Below are 23,184 nucleotides of genomic sequence, written 5' to 3'. Positions count from 1 at the left end.
CTGTTGACGCCTCCATTTTTTAGCTTGAGGCCGGGAGATTTACTCCACGTCTTATGCGAGCAGTTTGCTTGACCCCCGCCAGATTACCCTGCACAGGTAAAGACTGGATCGTCTGAATTTGTCGTTCATGTACATAAAAATAAAATGCATGTCCGGTCAGAATAGGCCGAACTCTAGAATGTGCCGAAGATGGAAGACTCTCTGTTCTAGGGTTAATGCCAACCCTTAAGCGGCCGGGATTGTTCGATGAAGAGGACGAATCCATTTTTCTTAAAAAAGAATGAAAAGAAAAGAAAAAATTGAGAATTAAAAGAAGAAAAGGGATACCTGTTGAGAATGCTAGGACGATTGACGAAGGTTTTCGAGTTCTCGGACGGATGCTCTTTCTCTCTCGAGAGGTCTAGTAAAAAATTCGGCAGAATCTCTCTCTCTAGAAGAATTTTCTCAAGGTATGAAATGAATTCAGAAAGGACAAGGGCATATATTTATAGGAAGGTAAAAATGACCTTCTCATCCGGTAAAAATATCCGTCGCATTCAAAAAGACCTCTATAGGTTGACCTGTTGAGACCGGCAAATTGGCGCCTTCTCCCCTTTGAAAAGGATAGGGCAATTCTCTTTGGTTAAAAGAGAATTCCAACCATCTTGGCGCCTAATGGTAAAAATTCTCTTTTAAGGGGCAAATGTTGTAGCCTAAAGATTAACGACTATAAAAAGGACACGTGGCTCCATCCTGCTCCTACACGTGTCCCTTCACTGCTGCAGAAAGTACAGGGTCCAGAAAAGGTGTATGGCCTAAAATACACTCTTATAAATAAAGTAGTTGTACTAGTCCACCTTTTTTGTCCCAATTTGTACTTAAGCACAACATCTGTAAAAGGCATTAGTGAAAAGTGGATGATGAGTACCCTCCAATCAATGCTTGCCACGTGTCATAAAACCATTGCTCAGTCAATCAAGTGCTCCCAAATTAGGGTGACCTCAGAGTACAATAATTACTTCAGACACTATAAATAGTCCTTGAAATCAGGAGAAAGATACGTTTTTCAGAGTAGTGTACAGTTATTCTGCCATAAATTTTCTCTCTCTTTCTACTTTCTCTCTCTAAAAGTTTCCTTTTCTACTCCTGATATCTGACTTAAGCTTCGGAGGGGAAACCACCCAAACCTCCAGGGTGGATCCCTTTTAGCAGGTCTGGAAGCAGAGCCCGGGTACGGATTTGGGTGCAGGTGTTGTTGCACAAGTCTCCTATTAAAGAACCTACTGTTGAGGATAGTAGTACTGTTTAACGAGTTCAGCACTACGTAACATTGCTTATAAACTAAACAATAAGATTTCGTTGATTAAGATATTGTTGATATTCAAAATGATAATGGTAATTTCACAAACCTCCCGATATGTTATAACAAACTATGTTATTAAAATAATTAGATTCAACGTCTCCGGTTAAGTTACTAGCTCTACAGCTTTATGGTTATTTACTTATTGAGCTAGACTTCTTACAATGTTACGTACGTATACAACTATCACTCAATTATATAATAGTTACATTATATCTATTTAAGTGAACTTATATTGTAACAATATAACTTATACGAACTTCATTGCTAATAGTGACTTCTTATAATCTATTATTATTATTATTATTATTATTATTATTATTATTATTATTATTATTATTATTATTATTATTATTATTATCATAGTTGTTCACAAACTTATATTATAATGCTTATAATAAGTGAGTCATTTATATAAACCTAAGAATTGATGGTATACTCGTTATTATTGTTGTTATTTATAATATTAGAACATATCAAGAGTCGTTCCACTCATTTATATATTAGAGTAGTTTTATCAAGAGTCGTTTGATGGTAAAAATGCTTGTTATTTTCAGCATATTATTTTTATTCACCCAGTAAACATATTTATTATTTGTTTTGTTCACCAAACAAATTAATTACTCAATTTATATAAAAGTTTACCTATTCACGCATTGGTTTATTAAATTCATCTCCCTCAATCATTTGAATTCCACTAGTCCAAGCTTATTCCTATTCTGAGGATTTTTTTTTCTTCTCGTAAATTCTTTTTTCACGATTTCTTTTTTCCTATTATCACATAAAGTAACGGTAAAATTCTAAGTTTACTTAGGTTGTTCCGTATAGTTGAAAATTTTATTTTAATAAACTTTGTACTACTTCCAGCTTTCAGCCTCCAAAATGTCAACTCAACCCAGAACATGTCAGTAAACCTTTTCTTTTATACATACATCCTTATAATTTTTTTTTTTTGCACTTAAGCCCTTTCTATTGGTCAAATGGACCCAAGCTGCTAGAGTTTTATCATTATTCAACTCATTAAGCTTTCCTCTTATCTAATACTTCCTCCATTCTTTAATAATTGCAACATATAGGGGTTGCACATTTTTTAAGGAGATGAGAGAGATAGAGAGGGATGAAAAAGGAACTCATGTGATAAGGAGAGAGATAGAGAGAAAACATAGTCAAATTAGTAATGTTGCAATTAATATTAAACTTCCAAATAAGGAAAATGTTGCAATAATAAAAGAATGGAGGAAATACGAGGGGAAAGAAATATTTAGGGGGTTAAGTTAGGGATGGAATATATTAGCAAGGCTACTTCAACATCATTCTAGTGTTTGTTTGGTCGAACATAGAAAATAAATTTTCCTGTGTACTGCTTTTCACTAAGTAGTACAAAGAGTTTTTGGTTGATCATATAGAGCAAGTTCCTTCATATATTTAACATTCACTCGTGACTCCAAAATAATTGACTTATAATTGAGAGCCTATAAGTTTTTTGGTTCTCTTGTCTTTGTTACAACATAATCTTATCCTTTAGGGTGCATTCTCTTCACCTTCAAATGATAAGTTCCAATAAAAAGCCGTATAAATAAGTCCCTATAAGTTCAGCAAACTCAAAGTAAAGAGAGCACACCCTTATACAGTTGAACTCGATGCAAATGAATAACGGAAATTCATGTTAGACTTAATCATGATTCTCCAAATCATATTGTTTTGCAATGATCATGTAAAATCTTTAATAACAGTAACAAACGAAGATGCATAACATGTAAAATAGTCTATTTGGCAAGTCTGATACTTTAAACAGGAAACACAATCCATGCTAAATAATCACAAAAACCAAGATAATAATCACATTATATTTGTTACAAGCACTTTCCCAATCCATCATGCCATGAAATTATGAACTTGGCTTGATGTTGAAAAATTTACAAGTCATAAGCTTGCTTGCCAGTGAATTTAACCTCAATAGGACTGACATTCTTACCAATAGACCTCATGTTTTGGCCAACACCTTGTCTACCAGGGTTAACCTTCTCAGGGTAAACTCCATCTTTAGGGTGCAAATATTGAACTTCTCCATTAGGGAAAACCCTGTAAAATTGGTACTTGATCTTGTATTTTGACCTAAGCCTTGTTCCAAGTGCCAAACACTGCTCTTTACGAGCCAACTTGAGCAAGTTAGGGCCTTCCCTCATGATGGCTGCACCACCAGTTGGCATCTCAAATATCTGCTCCTTTGGTGATTCCCATGTGATCACATAAAACTCCTCCACTTGTGCCTTCCTCAACAATCCACCTTTAATACAAATCAATACTTATATTACTTCATTTAGCCTTGTTTAACAATCAGCTATTAAAGTATACACTCGTCTGGTTACCTGATCCACTTAATTAAGTAGCACAATCGATAAGCTATCTGTATTAATTGTATTAGTTATTTGTATAAAAGATGTTTATTATAATTAGCTAATAGAAATTTGTCCAAAATAGGTATAGAATTACATTTAAGTACATGATCACGTCTAACCACTTAGTGAATATAGTTGGTAAACCACAATTCATAGTTATTGTATTTGCCTATATCAAAATTGAAACAACACTTATTTTAAAATCTGTCATGCTTTACATCAAATTTAAAACTCTTTGGAAATTAAAATATAATAAAGATACTAGAGTTTTGCAAAATTTCAACTTATGTTTTCTTTTTGGATTTTATACCTTAAAATTTCAACTTCTTTTTTGTATTCTATGCCACTATAACATTACGCTACCCCTCATTTAAAATCTTGGATCCGCTCCTGATCGGATATATATGCAAATATACGCAAATCATGTGTACACGTAGAAGTTAATTTTTTAAGGCTAAAATCATACCTGTGCTGCCTGCGAAGATTGGAGAGGGAGTGTTTGGGTCCAATTCTGGTGGGGTGAAACCTGCAGGCGCCTCGGCGGTCTCAGCTGCTGGTGCTGGTGGTGCTGGTGCTGGTGCTGCTTGTCCATCAGCTGCAGCCGCCCTGATGAAGTGGCGGGTGGCAGGTTTGGCGGAGAATGAGAGTGTGGCGGATGATTTGAAAGAGGATGATAGGCGGTGATCAGTGGGTTTTGCAGAGGAGAGGGAAGACGGAGCAAAGAGCGTGGCTTGTGTAGCCATTGCCATTGGTAGTTTTGGAGGGAGTGTAGAAGAGGAGAGGACTTTGAGGAGTGTAATTGTTTTGTGGCCAATGAAGTAGGACAGAGAAAGTATTATTGGTAACAGTTTTGACGATTGGTAAGAGGGTTGAGTTATGGATAAGGTGATATGAGGTACATACTTACACCAATTAGATGACTTCATTTGATTTGGGACAGAGTTTCTTAGCCACATGCTCTATATTTCTCTTTTTCCCATCTAGATTTTCACTGTATCTCTAGTCTAAACTCTGTCATTTTGCAACCACAGTCCACACGCGGAGTCGGAGATATATATTCGTTTTTACTGTAGCTTTAAAGGTTAAACTTAAATGAACACCTCCAACTATGCTCACGAGTCACGAGTCACGAGTCACGGATCAAAGAACAAAATGCAAGTGCGTAAATATTATATTGGCACGCAAATGAATATCCAGTTTTGTCTATGTAATTAAACTAACTTTTTTTAGACTAATATATTCATTTGATTAAAGTCAGTGTACATATATTGAGAATAACAAATATATTCCCTTAAGTTGCATGTTTTCACCGTCCTCTTTATACAGAAGTGTGCACCTTATAATTTGTAAAGCTAAACTCATATACAAGGCTAAACACATGAATTTTCTTAGTAGTAAAAAGTTACGAATCCATAATTTTAGTTTCAAGGTGTTAATTATAGGTTTTAAGACTGGTAATTTAGAATTATGGACCCCTTTATTTATTAATAAGTGGCACCTCTTACCTCAATGTAACTCCTCAGTCACCACTGATAGTAGCATATGCTAATTTAGCTCACGACAACAATGGATTAGGCTTGGGCCTAATCCGGTCGGATTGTGCTTTGGGATTGGCCAAGCCTCGCTCAATTTCTTGAGTCCGTGTGTCAGACCTAGCCTAACCAACTAGTGCTAGTTTGTGCCTTTAAATATATAATTGTTAGGCTTTGTTGAGTTTGTGCTAACTTTCTAAGAAACACAAGCATGGAGAAGCTCGTGCTCTCAAGTGAAGAAATCTCAATCAAAGGCCCACGAGCCCGGACAAGAGCTCAGGCGTACAACAAGCTCGAGTGGGCGAGTTGTGCCCAAAATTCCTGCCTTCGAGGCAGAAATGGTGAGGGGCCTCCTCCACCGGGCGGGCGACTGTTTAGACCAGCGGGCTGGTTATTGAGGCCCGGGCGGGCCTTATGAAGCTTCAACTTCCTACCTTCGAAGCAGTTTGTCACTCCACCTATGCGCCCGGCCGGTGATTCTTCTCGCTCGTCTGGACAACCCAAATCTATCGCGGATTTTCACGAGTTTGAGCTTTAATCTCGACCCTTGAATTGTTTTAAACCCCTTAAAGTATATAAACCACCCTCTTTTATGTTATAGCTTATTATTCACACAAAATGAGATCAACCTATGATTTAGTAAAAGAGCATAGATAAAATAGCATTAAACTCATCCATTAATGCTTCTATTGTTCATCCATTGTTGCCATTAATCAAAGGTGCTTGCTTGGTGGTTTTTTCTCCCGGTGTTGGGCTTCCCATGTTGTTCAGTGTGTTTTCGTTGCTTTCCTATTTGTGCTTAGTTTCATCACTTTTTATTAGTTGTTGATCAGTGTTAATTACAAGTAATTAATTAGTGGTTTGCTTAGTATAATTCTCAACAAATGGTATCAGAGCCAAGGTTAATTTTGGTGTAGCTGAATTAGATTTGTGTGCAAAACTATTTATTTGTTGATTGAAGTTTAATGTTTTTTTTCTTTGTTGATATAAGGTTGTGATTTTTTAACTTGGATTGTTGTTCAACAATGGAGGACGGAAAGGTGAGACTTGAGAAGATTGATGTGAAAGTTTTTGGATTTTGAAAGATTCAAGTAGATGACTATTTGTACCAAAAGAATCTCTTCCTACCATTTGAAGGCAAAAGGCCAAGTAGTTTGAAGGAGGATGAATATAAAGTGCTTGACCAAAAAGCTCTTGGTGTGGTGAGATTGACATTGGCCTGGAGTGTGGCTTTCAATATTAAGGAGATGAAAATAACGGTGGAGTTGATGCAAACTGTATCAAATATGTATGAGTAGCCCTCTGCAATTAACAAGGTGTATTTGATGAGTCAGTTATTTAATCTTGAGATGATTGATGGAAGTTCAGCCGCCGAACACATAAATTAGCTCAATTCGATTATTAGCCAATTGTCTTCAGTTGATATCAAGTTTGAAGATGAAGTGAGGGCATTGATTTTGATGTCTTCTTTGCCTATATCATGGGATACACTGGTTTCCATTACTAGCAACTCTTCGAGGAAGGAGAAGTTGGTATGTGGCAGTGTGAGGGAGCTTATCTTGATTGAGAGCATTCGGATAAAGGAGTCCGGTGAATCATTGGGTGGAGCGTATCATAGTGGTAATAGGAGAAGGGGAAGACAACAAAAGGGCAATGTCAAGCATGGGAGATCGAAGTCTAGGAGGCGAAGTAAGTCGAAGGGTGGTGCTCATCTTGTGCGTTGGGGTTGCGGTGTGAACAGGCCCACTAAAAGAGAGTGCCCCAATCCCAAGTAGAAGGGTGGTGTGAATCATAAGAATAAAAAATGCAAGTTCATCCGTTAGTGTTGCATCCGATGAACTTGGTGATGCTTTGATCTTAAGTGTTGATAAAATTGAGTCTTGGATCCTTGATTCGAGAGCTTCATTTCATTACTCTCCATGTAAGGATCAGAGCTATTTTAGCAACTTCAAGGGTAGGAAGTTAGGGAAGATCTATCTACCCGATTGTGAGCCTTTGGACATTATGGGAAAGGGAAAGTTATGATCAAGACTTCAAGTGGGAGCCTATGGAAACTTCAAGATGTTAGGTTTATACCTAATTAAGTAAAGAATTTAATTTCGGTGGGTCAATTGGACTCATGTGGTTATAGAAACATGTTTGGCGACGGTGTTTGAAAGGTAACCAAAGGAGATGGTGACTCGTGGCTCTAAACTACACACTATACACTACCATAGGGTGTAAGAGCATGATTGCTACAACCACAGAATGTGACACCAAGCTATGGCATACTAAGCTTGGGCACATGAATGAGAAGCGGATGAAGATTCTAGCTTCAAGGGGTAAGTTGTTGGGTGTGAAATCAATCAACATGAAATTTTGTGAGAGTTGTGTCTTTGGGAAGCAAAAGAAAGTGTCCTTCACAAAAACTAAGAAGTGTTTGAAAGATGACAAGCTAGAGCTAGTGCGCGCGGATGTATGGGGACCTTCCCCCCATCAATTCCCTTAGTGGCTCACGGTATTTTGTGACCTTCATTGATGACTTTCGCCGGAAAACATAGATTTACTTTATGAAGCACAATTCTGAGGTGTATGAAACATTCAAGGTTTGGAAGGTGGAAGTTGAGAATCAATCGTGCAAGAAAATAAACAGTTTAAGTCCAATAATGGATGTGAATATGAGTTAGAATCTTAAAAGAAGCTTTGTCAAGAGCATGGCATTGTTTTGGGGAGGATTATTCCTGGAAAACCTCGCCAAAATGGGGTAGCAGAGAGAATGAATAGAACTTCTTGAGAGGGCAAGGAGCATGAGGATACATGCGGGTCTTCCTAAGTGTTTTTGGGCCGATGTCGTGGAACCACGGTATACTTGATCAATCGAGGACCTAGTGTTCCGTTAGAGTTCGAGATTCCGGAGGAAGTTTGGAGTGGTAAAGAGGTATGTCTTTCACTTGAGAACTTTAGTTTGTGTTGTATATGTTCAATCCGAAAAGCGTGATAAGCTTGACCCAAAGGCCATTAAACACTACAAAAAAAAAACTCATATAGCGACGGATTTTTGGCGACGGATATATATCCGTTTCTAATTTAGAGACGGAATATTGATAATCCGTCTCTAAATTTATTTAGAGACGGATTTTTGAATCCCTCTTTGAATTAGAGACGGATTTTTTGAATCTGTCTCTAAATTTAGGGACGGATTATCAATATCCGTCCCTAAATTGGAGACGGATTTTTAAAATCCGTCTCTAAATTTAAATATGAATATTTTATTGCACTTATTCAATTTAGAGACGGATTTTGAAAATCCGTCTCTAATTTAGGGATGGATTTTTAGTATCCGTCTCTAATTTAGGGACGAATTTTTAAAATCCGTCTCTAATTTAGGGACGGATTTTTAAAATCCGTCTCTAATTTAGGGACGGATTTTTAAAATCCGTCTCTAATTTAGGGACGGATTTTTAAAATCCGTCTCTAAATTTAGAGACAGATTCTAAAAATCCGTCTCTAAATTTAAATATGAATATTTTATTGCGCTTCTTTAATTAAGGGACGGATTTTAAAAATCCATCTCTAAGTTAGGGACGGATTTTAGAAATCCGTCTCTAAGTTAGAGACGGATTTTTAAATCCGTCTCTAATTTAGGGACGGATTTTAAAATCCGTCTCTAAATTTAAATATAAATATTTTATTGCACTTCTTTAATTTAGAGACGGATTTTAAAAATACGTATCTAAATTTAGATATGATTATTTTATTGCACATCTTTAATTTAGGGACGGATTTTCAAAATCTGTCTCTACATTAGGGACGGATTAAAAAATCCGTCTCTAAATTAGGGACGGATTTAAAAATCCGTTTCTAATTTAGGGACGGATTTAAAAATCTGTCGCTAAATTATGGACGGATTTTTGAATCCGTCTATAATATTTCTTCTACATATTACCAATATTACGTAGAGAAGTATACAAGTTGTATTTGGTGTAGTTGGTTGGAGCTTCTTCGCGTTTTTTTGAGGTCACAAGTTCGATTCCTACGAACAACGATTCTTGCAACTGTCGATTCTTCTTATCCTTTCCCTTGTAGAGCTGAACCGGGTTTACTTAAGGGATATTCCAAAATGGTAATGAGATCAACTTGAACTAGGTAGGTAATAATAGGTGATTAAATATAATCATAATAATATTAGGAATTATCTTGTTAATTTCGTTTATATATTTTTTAAAATTTTCAGCGAATTTAGAGACGGATTTTGGAAATCCATCTCTAACTCGAATTAGAGACGGACAATGAAATTATGTTGCAAAGTTCAATACCCTATTTATTGCTTTTTGTTTCTGTGCAAGTGAAAATCAATGAAAGTTTAGTACCTTAAACGGTTTTGGTGACATAATTCACCTTGAGTACCTTATTTGCAACTTGCACAACTAGGGTACCTTATTTGCAACTTTTGTCAAAGTTGAGTACCCAACTTTGGACTTAACTCGGTGGTACAGTCATTAGTTGGATGTCCAAGCTCCAAAAATGTGTCTCCATGTCTACCACGGAGTCCGAGTATGTGGCTATGTCGGAGACGCGAAAGGAGATGGAATGGTTGAAGAATTTCCTTGAAGAAATGGGCATGAAGCAACAACAATGTGTGTTGCATAGTGATAGCCAAAGTGCGGTTCAATTGACTAAAAATTCAACGTTTCACTACCGAAACAAGCACATAAAGAGGCACTACCACTACACTAGGAGTTTGGTGGATGATGGTGTCTCAGTTTTGAGGAAGATTGTCAGTTTAAAGAATCTGAAGGATATGCTAACAAGGTAGTTCCTAGTGAGAAATTGAGGTTGTGTATGACCTCAATTGGTCTCCATTGCTAGATTGACGGAGTAAGCATCTTTGGTGATAATGGGTTTGGATGATGTTTTTTGGGTTTGTATATGGTGTATCATATGGGGTTGTATTGGTGGTTTGAAACTTTGTTTGCCCAAAATTTCAAGTGGGATATTTGGCCTTTGTGGAGTTTGTGCAAACTTTCCAAGAAACACAAGCATGGAGAAGCTCGTGCTCTCAAGTGAAGAAACCCTAAGCAACGGCCCATGAGCCCGGATAGAAGTTCAAAAGCTCGTGTGGGACAGCAGGCCCGGGCGGGCGAGTTGTGCCCAAATTTCTAACCTTCAAGGTAGAATGGTAGGGTCCTCCTCCCCCGGGCGGGCCTTATGGAGCTACAACTTCCTGCCTTCAAGGCAGTTTGTCACTCCACCTCTGCGCCCGGGTGAACGGACCTTTGGCCCAAGCGGATGATTTTTCTTGCTCGTCCGGCAACCCAGATTTGTCACAGATTTTCACGGGTTTGAACTTTGATCTCGACCCTTTGATTTGTTTAAACCCCCTTTAAGTATATAAACCTCCCTCTTTTATGTTTTAGATTATTATTCACACAAAATGAGATCAACCTAGGGTTCAGTGAACGAGAAGAGAGAAAATAGCATTAAACTCATCAATTAATGGTTGTATTATTCATCCATTGTTGTCATAACCAATGGTGTTTGCTTGGTGGGTTTTTTCTTCTGGTGTTGGGTTTTCCCACATTATTAGATGTGTTTTCATTGCTTTCCTATTTGTGCTTAATTTCATTAGTTGTTGATTAGTGTCAATTACAAGTAATTAGTGGTTTTCATTAGTCTAATTCTCAACAATAATGACATTATTTCAATTTTTTCTTGCTAAGGTTTATGATTACCAATACACATACAAGCAAAATCCCTTTACTTTGAGTTACGTTTAAATGCTTGCAAATATTAGTCTTGAGTTGTATAACAAAGTTATTCACTATTTCTATTTAGGAAAATGATATGTGCAGCTTAAAATACTAATAAAAATAGGATAAATCACATCTTACCACCTAGACTTTTCACGTTTTTAGAAACTCCCACCTTAATGAATTTTTTTTATAAATTTCCACCTACCATTTTCAATTTTATTAAAAACTCCTACCACTTAACGATTTTTGTTAAATTCCATTAATAAAACCGTTAAGTGGGTCCCTCATATACATTTTTTTAACAAAATCGAACTTGAAATAGTTGCAAGTCTCTACAAATAGTTATAATTCGTTCCAAACTTGCTCCAAAATTGTTGAGATTTTGTCCTTAAATTGATGAAATTGACTTCGATTTCAACGTAAATTAATAATAAAATGCATATGTGAGGTCTACTGAACGGTTTTGTTAATGAAATTTAACAAAAATCGTTAAGTGGTGGGAGTTTTTAATAAAATTGGAAATGGTAGGTGAAAATTTATAAAAACAATTCATTAAGGTGGGAGTTTCTAAAAACGTGAAAAGTTTAGGTGGTTTTGAACAAAAAATCCTAAAAAATAGTAATATTAAGCAATAGCTTTGCAAATTGCAAAAATGAATAATGGGACATATTTTATAGCAAATAACAAAAGTCATATATGCATTTCATATCTTATAAAACTATTTTAAATAATTAACCTATCTAACAGATTAAATTAACGTATTTCTACGGGTCCAAAATTTAGCAACCTAGGCACAAGGGGTAACACTATCACCTTAGAAGCATAAGCTTGAAACTTCAAGAATATAAACATGTATTAGCTGTGAAAGGTCTTAAGACTTTAGAACTTGAGAAAACGAAAAAATTATAGATAGAAATTAACAAAAAGATAAACAAAAGAAAGACAATTTTCATGATCAATGCTCTAAAATTGTCATATGCTTCCTGGAGCTCATAGGTGTAAAATTCTATCTATGAATTGCATTTATATCTCAAATGAAAAGTTATGAATTCAAGTCTTGAAACGCATATTTTTATAATTCAATATGTCTTATTTGATTGTCTAGAGAAGAGGAAAGTATATAGGGTAACATGACATATTTTTGCCTTAAGTTTTAGATATAAATATAGATTATTTGAGATAAGCTTATTCATTTGGAATACCAAGCATATAGAGCTCTGAAGTATGATATGATTTGCATACTGAAAAGTATTATTATTTGTTGTTTTAGGAACGCTAAAGTAGGCTGCAGCCTGCAGATGTTCTAGAAATAATCAGCATTTGGATTACGTGTCCATCAAATTTTAAGAACCTTCCCATATTACTGTTAGTTGTTACACGTCTGGAATGATGCTAGTACTTCGAAGTACTCTACCGCAGATCTAGATCGCATCAGGCCAAAGCACAGCATGGTCCAACAAAATCACGCCAGGACATGATACAATTATTTGTGTGCTAGGCTGTAGAACTAGCAGGGGCACATTTTTTGGATGGAAAAGCACAATATGACACAAGGCACGTACTTTGGCACAATACAATCTGCCACAACGAACCCATGGCCCCTGGTCTGGCCAGCCTGGCGTGGCGCGAGCACGAAGCCAACAAGCCATGCAAGACCAGTGCCATCTTAACTGAAGTAGAAGTAAAAATTCCAAAAATGCCTCACCTTTGGCACTACTTTTAACTCGGAAGCCGGATGGCTTAAATAGTTACATATCATACTCTCGTTTCTCATTAGCAAATTTGCATACACTAGTACAAACAGGACAAAAAAAGGGGGTGACCTGAGCACAGCCACTTCTAGCTAATAAACGACCATCCATCACGCTGTACTCTAGACTAGTATATGTTCACGATTTTATAGCAGTCTGAAAGGGCACTGGAGTCAGTTCAAAGTCCCCAGACTTCTCGAGAAGTGTGTTCTGTCACAAGCCAGCCACTTTTCAAGCTTCAAGACAACAGTCCTGAAAGAAGTCACAGCACAAGAAGAGTTCACAGTTACCCTCTAGAAAAGGGACACCTCCATTTGCCACCTCCATCCCAATGCAGCTCCTTCTCCAGAATCTCATGGTAAGCCTCCTATGGTGCTGAGCCAAATTGAAAATAATTATATGGTAGTGAAAAGATGTAGAATCAATAACCAAAATAGTATGGCACAATTGATTTACCAGCCACATTTCTTGTTAAGCACCTTCAACAGTCAAGCTTGTTGAAGCTCTTTATTTTCCAGTATCATGAACTGGTGCAACCAAGGATAATGGCAAATATGGGAGAGTAAAAGCTGTATTATGTGACACTTGGAGTACTACTATAGTACTATCATCAGCAAGTGATTACAAAGTGGAGAGAGCCAAGGGAAAGATAAGACTTACAATACTATTAGAATAAACAACTTTTCATCAGCCAGTGACTGAAGACTGGCAAGTACTGAGTAGAAAGCGCCAAGGAAAACAGAGATGGAAGAAAATGAGGCAAAGAATAAGGGATGGAGGGAGTATTAACGAGGATATAAATGAAAGTTCACCAAATAAAAGCACATGGGATTTATGCGAATTTCTTAAGTCCTTTCTAGGGGTGTTAATGAGCCAAGGTCGCTCGCAAACTGTTCGAGCTCGGCTCGGTCAAAGCTCGGTCAAAGCTCGGCTCGAGAGGGCTCGACTCGAGTTCGAGATCGGCTCGCGACCTTAACAAGCCAAGCCTGAGCCCAGTAGAGTTCGGCTCGAAAGCTCGCAAACATGTTCGAAAAATTTTAAAGTACAAATTTTATACTTCCTCCGTTTCAAAATAGATGCTACATTGTTGACTTTTCCACTATTCATGAATGAGGTTTGACCATGCATTATTTACTATTAGGTAAAATCAAATGTTATAATGTAATATGTTGTTGGATTTGTCTTAATGTATATTTCCAAAAAATCAAAATTTTATACTTTACTCTAATACATAATTAAAGTTATTAGTAGTCAAAGTAGTGCCTCGACAAGCGTTTTAGTCAAACAATGTACCATCTATTTTGAAACGGAGGAAGTACATTAATTTTTAACCCAACTTGAATTTCAATTTCAAGCCCACTTTAAAATATATACCAATTTAAAAGTTCTAGCCCAATTAAAAGATATGAACTAAGGGGCTTTTTTTCAGCCCAATTAAAATTTAAAACATACAAACAATTAAGAAAAGTTTCTTTAGTCTACTTTCCTGTACGTCTGTTCAAGACTTCAAGGGTTTTCAAAGAACCCTAAATCTCCATAGCCATTCTGTACCGCTGAGCTTCAACGGCGGCGACCAGCGAGTATCGTTTGTCTCGGTGGCGAGCAGCGTCATCTCCGGCAGCGAGCAGCATCGTCTCCGGCGGCGAGCAAGATGACCTGTAACGTTCATAGTTTTTGTTATTTTTAGTTTTTTTTTTTAATTTAATCTGAATTCGAAGTTTCTATGTGCTAAAGTATGATGAATTCGAAGTTTTTCGCTTTAATCTGAATTTGAAGGTTATCGTTTTAATCTGAATTCGAAGGTTTATGATTTCGTCTGAGATAATTAATGGTTTTCGAAGGTTGTTTATGAATTTGGAATTAAAGGGGTGAAAGTAGCACTACAGTTCTTGTTCAAGTCAGTGGAATTCATGCATTTTATGTTGTAATTTTTAAGAACCTTGTGCATTGATGATACGAGTTCATTCAACAAGGAATGAAGGAGTGAAAGAAAGGCTCATTTACTCATTTACAAAGAGGTTTGCTGGGTTTTTCTTTATGCTATAATACTACTGTTATTGTATTCTAGATCTTGCTGCTACAATACTACTGTTCTTGTCATCAAAATAAAAACCCTAAATGTACTAGAAATATTCTCGAGCTTTTTCGAGCCAAGCCTCGAGCCGAGCCAAATTTTTTTTTTTCGAGCTCGAGCCGAGCCTGGATTTTCGAGCTCGACGAGCTTCGAGCTCGAGCCGAGCTTGGACCCTCACATTCTCGAGCCTGACCATGTTCGGTCTCGGCTCGGCTCGTTAACACCCCTAGAACTCCTTTCTATCCATGATCCCACAACTTCATTAAATCCTTTCCATCCATGATCCCACAACTTCATTACTTGGCAGATCTAATCAAATGCATATGAAGAAAAGGAAAGTAAAATTCCTTAAATCATTTCTATCCATGATCCCACAACTTCATCTCTCATTTCCAAGCATGAAGATCATACTTTCTACGAGAGTTGGGTTATGTAGCTAAAGCAGAGTCTAAATTAACCCAGACCTAGTTTTATTGCAAAGGATCCCATGATAGTAAGATCATGCAACATCATACCAGATGTGAAAAAGAAGACATACTTACATAAGCATCATACGTACCTATCATATAATAAACTCAATTTTGTTCTGAGCTCTCCACATTATGCAACAATTGACTCTTTTTGGGACTTTGGTACCAGAAATACATCATAATAAACACCCTCAAAAGACCTCCATTTGCAAAATGAGGAACAAAGAAGCGTCCCCAATATGGGTAGTATGGCCCAGGCACCTTCAGAAGAGTGAGGAAAACAGCAATTGCAATCAAATGCCAAGGAACGTCACCATCCTGATGATCCAATATTGAAATGGTTAGAAACAACGTATAGAGCATAATATTCATGCTCAAACTATAAAGAAAAAAGTTCCCCATATGTAGACCTTGATAAGAGGAGATACTTCTTGTGCTGTCTCTTTCAAGATCCCAGCAACAGCAAACCCAAGAACCAACGGAACAGGAACAAGAAATAGTTTTCTTTCATGTGCACAGTATGACATCTCACTCAGGGAAGTAACAGCGAGGACAGGTGCACTTAGGTATTTGATGACAGCAATTACAACATCAAGAATGCGTTGGATGAAATTATCAAGCACTCTGTTCCAAGGGAAGCTCTTGATTGGTTTAGGAAGGCCATTCCAAAATTCTCTGCCTTTATCTAACATCTGGTCCATATTCAACTTCCCATGATCATCAGAATGTCCATCTGCCATGCTTACAGAGCATGAGAAACTTGACCTAGAATTCTGGACTGCAGAACCCGCTTTATAAGTTAGAATGCTGCTTCTTCCACTTAAATGATGTGAAATACCCTGACAAAAGGAAAAGATCTTTCACTTAAGTATGAAGCTTCAGAGATTAACAGAAGAGCTGAAGAAATCGGAGGTTGCTGACCCCACATAAACAAAAATGTTACAAGATCTTCTCCACTATGCTAAGCAATGCTTTCCTTAAACGGATGCTGCAAGGGGAATCAAGTGAACAACACATACTGTAGAACCAAACAAGTGCTCATAGCATTTCATCATCCCTATCAACAAATAACTGACCTTTATCCAGACACTGAGGTGGCGTTAGGTTTGTGCAAGCGAAACAAAAAGTAATCAAGAAAGGAAAACAATAAGTAATCAAGATAGCGATAACAGGGAGACAGGAAAGGAAAGGAAAATGGAGTAAATCCCTTTCTTTGGTTCAGATCTTGAAAGGGCTAACTTTCCCTAATCCCCTTTGTAACTATTTGGCTCATGAAAGGTGAATTTTCTACTGTGTAAAGCAAATTAATGAACTACATCAATGATTGAAGTCCTAGCCAACTTAACAACAAATTAGCTTCCACTTAATTATGCTAGACTCACTCCAAGGCATTGCAAACAGGAAATTACATGTGGACCTGAGAGTCAAATAATGTAAAGGAAGACATGGATGGGAACCGAAATTTAGAGGATAGAAGAGATACGCAGAGCAGCTATACGCTGCAGAGAGAAAGAAGATGAAAGAATATGAATCTTTTCTCTCTTGGGTTATCCAGAATTCTAGCGGCCACAAAACTTGTATTCTTAATGTTCATCAACCTGACAATTTCATCCTTATGCCTTATATGTATATCCTACGTTTCTCTTCATTTGTTTTGTTTCAAGTTTGGGTGGTTTTGCAATATATGGTTGTGGATGATTCTTTACATAACTTTTTTGTCTTTTCCCTCTCTGTTTTTTGGGGAGGAGAGTATGAATCTAAAATTTGCCAAACCAATTTGCAGTGAAGTGATAGTCATGCATTCATTGTCATTTCCATTTAATAATTTTAAGCCAAAAATATTTGCAACTCCACTCCAAATATAACTTATCAAACCAAGTTATACTATTAAAGTACCATTTAACCAATCATAACTCCAACGACATCATAATGCTAATAACAATATACGTAATAAACTGATGCATTTCTCCATGTTTCAGTTTCACCCTCAAAGTAAGAATCAAAATTCTTGTTTACCCACTTTTATTCGATAATATAGAAAATTTGAGGGGGTTTAAAACTTAAAAGAAAGAAAAACACACATGTCTCACCTTCTCTTATTTCAAACACGGGAAACATGTTTACCCACTTTTATACACAATTATAACAGCATTTTCAAGATTTGCACACATTAACATTAGCATTCACTCAAGGGTTATACTCAAAACAAGCAATAGCCAAAACAGGATACCTGGAGCTAAAATTTCTTTACCCTCCTCAGGAAGGGAGGAGGAACACAAATAGGGGATGAAAAACGAGCAACTTACTAGCTTACAAGAAGGCGGATGGAGGAGCGATGAGGAGTAGGACAGCACCATAGCTGATGACATTGCTTCTTTCTCTCTCTAAAAGCTTTGACAAAATTGTCACAAATACACTTCAGCTGACACAATTACAGAAGATAAAATTTTAGATTCTAGAATCTTAGAAAATCAGACCAAAATATCGAAAGACTCAAAATGAAAGAAAATGAGACCAGGAAGACAAAAGATACTGAATCCATGTTAGAGCTTAAATGGACCCATGTGCATGTGTACAGGCAACTCAAAATATCAAAATACTAAAAAAATCTCCACAAGTATAACATCCTTCATTTTACTATTGGCTTAAGTCTTGACAGATATTGAACCTAATTCTGTCTTCCTCTCTTTAATGCTTACTTGTAGCCGTTTTCCACTTGTAAAATTGCAAATACCTACAAAGGGCTTCCACAGGGTTGACTAACATCAACAGGGCTTTCACTCTTCTAATTAGGTCCTGTAGTCCACTATTGTGCCCCTTATCTTCTGTTGCTCCTATAATTTTTAGTCAGTAAACTTGTAAGTCATTCTACTAGCACACTTATTGGAACCTCATATAAGGGTCTGTGATTATGTTCCCATAAAATGTAAAGTACTGATAAACTTGCAGTAAGCCATTTTCTTAATTTGCAGCAGCTATTCAAAGCAAATCTTACTGGCTCTGTCAAGCTAGTAGCCCTTTATGATGTCAAAATTATGAGAACCTTTCCCTTCCCAATTACAATTTTGCCTTAGTTCACCTTGTAACGATCCAACTTACTTTTCTATTTTATTCCTCTTACCGAATAGTTAAACATTTGGTGTCAACATCGACCCCTTGCTATGTCTCTAGATCATTCAGATTACCCCCAGAATCATGTGTTATATACAAGGATTTGTCGTCTTTTAAATCATGGAACCAATGACTACTACAACGCCTTTGACACAAACATTGCATGTTAGTTGTAGTAGTTAAGAATTGGGTATGATCTGATGCACATAGTAAAATGGGAAATCGGCTCACAAATTCACCTACGAAGCCAAAAACGCAAAGATCTTACAGCTACTAGAGCTTTTGACTACAATCTTAAAAATCCATGATGCAAGGTGTGCCAACTAGCTTTGTTCAAGACAACATTATGACAGACCAGAGGTTGCACCACAAGTCTACATCAGCATAAGGGTATTAATTCAAATCAAAACAGATGAGTAAAGTGAAAACAAGCTGACAAGTCTAAAATAAAGGACGGGTCTTTCTAATCGATTTGCATACATAGAACATCAATGACTTATAGGTCTTAGAGAAGGATTTTAGTTCCTTAAATGCTACGCATGAGATCAGTAACTACAAGCTAAAAATTCCATTCAAAATTCAAACATATAGGTGCAGGTAGTTGCACCGATGTTCTAATCTAATAATCCAAACCAAAAGTAATCAGATTCTAGAAGAAGTTTGCTTATGAAGCTCTAGAACAATGTTCTTTTGGAATCATAGCTATAAATGAGAAAATTCCTCCCATAGCTCGAGATTGTGTAGCTCGGATAATTTGCAGTGGATTAAATATCATGGTGTCTTGCCATCTTGGCCTAGTAGAATGAATCCATCAGTTGCAAGTTGATCTAGATAAGCAATGTTATTTGAACTTCTTGGTATCTTATGTTTCATCTAAGATAAAATTGAATGTGTGTGCTAGCATCACCTGCCCAGGATTTTTGAAATACTTATTTAAAACCAGGGATTTACTTAACCAGCAAGCAGAGAGAATTCCTGCTGTTGTCATGCTATATAGCAGTGTGAAAAGTGGAAAACTCAAGTTGACCAATGCTTATCAGCCATTCACTAATTACATGCTAGAAATACTGTTATAGGTGGCATATAGTGGCGTGGACCTCTATGAATAGATAGGACATACAATAAAATTCTTTGGCTTATGTAGAACAGAATTGCTACAATTGATACTCTTAAATAAAGAGATACACACATCTACAATTGATATGCGAGTTTTGATATCCTCGAAAAAAAAAGGAATCTTCTTCAGATTGTGTACTTCAAAGAAATATTTGAACACAAGTATCAAATTGGGCAAGTTCTAATCTTATATGTTAGACTCTTTTTCATGACATCAAATGATACAGGCATCAGTATCTTAAAGAGCTCAATTGTGCCGCCAATGAACGTGCATTACATAATACAGATGAACTGAAAGCTCTAACTACTACATACTAAATAGCAAATGTATAAGCGTATCATCTGGGACTATTAGGGGGTGTTTGGTTCACTAGTTTTAGGTATGAGGTATGGGTTTGGAATGGACAAAACCCATACCTAGTGTTTGTTTAATTTATTTCTAAATTTTAAACCCATACCTCAAACCCATAGGGTATGGGGTTTAGAAACCCATGGGGAGGGTATGGCTCATACCTTACCTCTAGGTATCGAATAAAAGAAGATTTTTCATTCCTAAATGAAACCAAACACAAGGTATTAAGTATCAAGTTCCAAACCCATACCACTTTGGTTTCATTCCTGATTCCAAACCCATACCATTATATGAACCAAACGCCCCCTTAAAGCAATTAGTTACACAGGATGAATCAGAAGGCACGGAGATGAAGATAGAACCAATTTCAACAAAACGTTAGACAAACTATCAATGTGCAATCATATTATACACTCGCGTAAAATCATACACCCATGAGTATTTCTTAGCTCATTTGAACTCGCAATACAAGTGAATTAAATTGAAAAATTCTTAATCAAATATTTAATGGTAAATTACAAACTATAAATTTTATAACTTACAATGCATATTAATATTAGTCCTAACGAACCTTCAATTTTTTGAATCGTCGAAAATATTCTTCAGTTTCTTTCCTCGAAAAGCAACTTGAATTGATGCTGGAAATCGAACTTTTCGGTGACAAAGAAAACTGGAATGAAATTTTTAATCCGTAATGTGTGGAGACTGGAGAGAGATGGAATTTTCCTTCTACTAACTGGAATTTGGAGAGTTAGGGTTACAAACTTCTTCCTTACTCTGTTTCTTATTTTTCTCTATCCCTTCTCTCAAATGAAAATTTAAGGTTTTTTTATGACATTAAAATTTAAAGTTTTCAATAAAATTTTAATATTTATAATTCCCTACAATAACTAAGGCAACAAGGGTGGACACCAAAAAATAAAGAATAAATAAATAAAATGAAACTAAAACAAAAAAAATGTCCGATTATAGGAAACTACTCTGATCACTCCCTCTTCTAATATCGGTCTAGCGAGTATCCACGTTCTTGCACAAAAGCTCAAACTAATACCAGATGTAATCATGGTGCTAATTAATTTAATTTTGATAACGATGTCGTACAGGTAGCATGCATATAACTATAACGCTAGTCTTATACTCCCTCCGTTTCTTTTTAATCTACACACTTTCCTTTTTAGTTCGTTTCTTTTTAATCTACAAATTGTTGCTTTTTTCTATTTTTGGTAACATATCACATCTACTTTCGCTTCTTTTTCCACCCATGTCATCCACTTTTGGGAAAATTTCATAAAACTACCTTTTATAATCAAAAAATTTCAAAAAACTACCTTCTAAAAATTTTCTTTCAAAAAACTAACTTATATAATAAATTTGTTTCAATGCACTACCATTTTATCATAAATGAGGTTTAATCACCTATTAATTAAGTCATCGTAAATTGCTTTTCTTTCTTCCCCTCTCGTTTCTCTCTTCTTTTCTCGCTGTCCTGGCGGCAACAACACCTAGGTGACTGTCATTTATTGATTGTATTATATAAAAACATAAAGTGGTAGTATATTGAAAGGAATTTGTTATAGAAGGTAGTATTCTGAAAGAAAATTTTTAAAAGGTAGTTTTTTGAAATTTTCCCTTCACTTTTTAATATTATAACCCACTCTTTTGTATTTTTCTCTCACTTTTTAGTTTCTCTCTCCACCTTTTCAGTTTCTCTCTCATACTTTTGTACTTTCTCTTTAATTCTCCTTCAAAGTGAAGTGAGTAAATTAAAAAGAAACGGTGGGAGTAGATATTAACTAATTTTTGGCCCGGGCAATGTCTTGTATCATTGTATTTACTAAGGTGTGAGATTAGATTTTGATTTTTATATCATTATAGTAATCCTGAAACATCACATTTTGTGATAGTTGCAGTAGTGTAATAGATTAACTCGAGTCAATCATCCATCTTCCATTAATAAGAAAAATATGATCCTAATTTTATGAGACAATTACCAAACTAGTTAACATCCATATTACTTGTTTTAGATGCACGATATGCGTGTAAAATCGTTATCAAAATTTAATTAATTAGCGCCAATATTACATCTAGTATTAGTTTGACGCTTTGAGCAAGAACACGGATAGTCGCTAGAATGATATCAGAAGAGTGGGATGATCAGAGCAGTTTCCTATAGTGTTATTATTGTTGCAATTATTCTAATCTATATAATAAGATTATTTTTTAATAACAAATCGGATGAGTATTGCAGAAACTGGTAACTTAAGAATTTTTTCTTTTACCTTTTTAAAAATGAAGAAGAAGTTAGTTTTTTTTTTTTTGTTATAAATGTAAATGGAGAAAGAAGGAAAAACGTATCAAGGAAGAGGGAGAAAGGAATTATGGAGAATTTAAACTAGAAATTATGGAGAATTGGAAGAATCAGCCCTAATTTGGACGATATACGAAGAGTACGAAGAGGGAAAATGGAGAGAGGAGTAGTTAGGAGAGAAAAGTGTTATGAGGAAAAGGGTATTTTAGATATTTTTTAAGGTTGTGTTAGGTAAAGTGTGGTTGTTTTTAGCAACCATGTTTATTACTAAGGTGTGAGATTAGATTTTAATATTTATACCACTATAATAATCATGAAACATCACATTTTGTGATAGTTGCAGTAGTGTAATAGAGTCACTTGAATCAATCAGCCATCTTCCATTACTAAGAAAAATATGATCCTAATTTTATGGGACAATTAATACTAAACTAGTTAACATCCATATTACTAACCTTATATGCATGCTATTTGTATAAAATTGTTATGAAAATTAAATTAATTAGCATCATTATTACTTCTAGTATTATTTTGAGGCTTTGAGCAAGAACGTAGATACTCTCTAGACTAATATCAGAAGAGTGAGATAATCAGAGCAGTTTCCTATATTGTTGTTGTAGTAGTTATTTTTTTTACATATCATTAGGGATTTTTCTTAAAAAAAATCGAATGTGGAAGAAACTGAGAACATGATAAATTTAGGCAGTTTTTCTTGTTTTACCTTTTAAAAAATAAAGAAGTTAGTTTTCTTTTTATTTTTTATTTCTTCGATAGAGATGTTAACTACTTGTTGGATCTCTGGGTGAGCGGCCCCGTGCGAGGATAGCCCAGAGGAATTTCATCTTGCCATGGGTCCCCGAAAGGGGCCTAAAACAATTCTAGCAAATACAATCAAAATTTGAATAAAACATAATAATGAAAGTCGAACATACGATTGATAATCATTTGAAAAGAGTAGTACTCATGCAATAGATTAAAGAAGTCATCATACTTAAAAAAA

At 35.9% G+C, this 23,184-nt stretch overlaps 2 protein-coding genes across 5 annotated transcripts; both read right to left on the bottom strand.

Annotated features, from left to right (window-relative positions):
* Positions 1 to 3,154: 3,154 nt before the first annotated feature.
* Positions 3,155 to 4,570, bottom strand: LOC104896140 (photosystem I reaction center subunit II, chloroplastic). Its single transcript, XM_010682848.4, has 2 exons — positions 4,205 to 4,570; positions 3,155 to 3,626 (listed from the first exon to the last, which is right to left on the bottom strand). The coding sequence occupies exons 1-2, from the start codon at positions 4,485 to 4,487 to the stop codon at positions 3,256 to 3,258; spliced, it is 654 nt and encodes a 217-aa protein (XP_010681150.2). The 5' UTR covers positions 4,488 to 4,570; the 3' UTR covers positions 3,155 to 3,255.
* An 8,120-nt stretch (positions 4,571 to 12,690) lies between these two features.
* Positions 12,691 to 20,878, bottom strand: LOC104896139 (hypothetical protein). 4 transcript variants are annotated; one of them, XR_008969796.1, is made up of 6 exons: positions 20,448 to 20,877; positions 17,604 to 17,719; positions 15,708 to 16,136; positions 15,387 to 15,615; positions 13,210 to 14,409; positions 12,691 to 13,128 (listed from the first exon to the last, which is right to left on the bottom strand). XR_008969796.1 is itself a non-coding variant. In XM_010682847.4 (5 exons), the coding sequence occupies exons 2-4, from the start codon at positions 17,664 to 17,666 to the stop codon at positions 15,403 to 15,405; spliced, it is 705 nt and encodes a 234-aa protein (XP_010681149.1). In that variant the 5' UTR covers positions 17,667 to 17,719; positions 20,419 to 20,878; the 3' UTR covers positions 12,691 to 14,409; positions 15,387 to 15,402. The 4 variants fall into 4 exon arrangements, 3 of the variants coding, with proteins under 3 accessions (XP_010681149.1, XP_010681147.1, XP_010681148.1); XM_010682847.4 differs by having other exon boundaries at positions 12,691 to 14,409; positions 20,419 to 20,878; XM_010682845.4 differs by having other exon boundaries at positions 12,691 to 14,409.
* Between the last annotated feature and the right edge of the window lie 2,306 nt (positions 20,879 to 23,184).

The sequence above is a fragment of the Beta vulgaris genome, chromosome 6 (genome assembly GCF_026745355.1).
Source record: "Beta vulgaris subsp. vulgaris cultivar EL10 chromosome 6, EL10.2, whole genome shotgun sequence".
NCBI classification, from domain to species: Eukaryota; Viridiplantae; Streptophyta; class Magnoliopsida; order Caryophyllales; family Amaranthaceae; genus Beta; species Beta vulgaris.
Note: the sequence above shows the minus strand (reverse complement) of the source record. Positions and strands in the feature narration are given on the sequence as shown.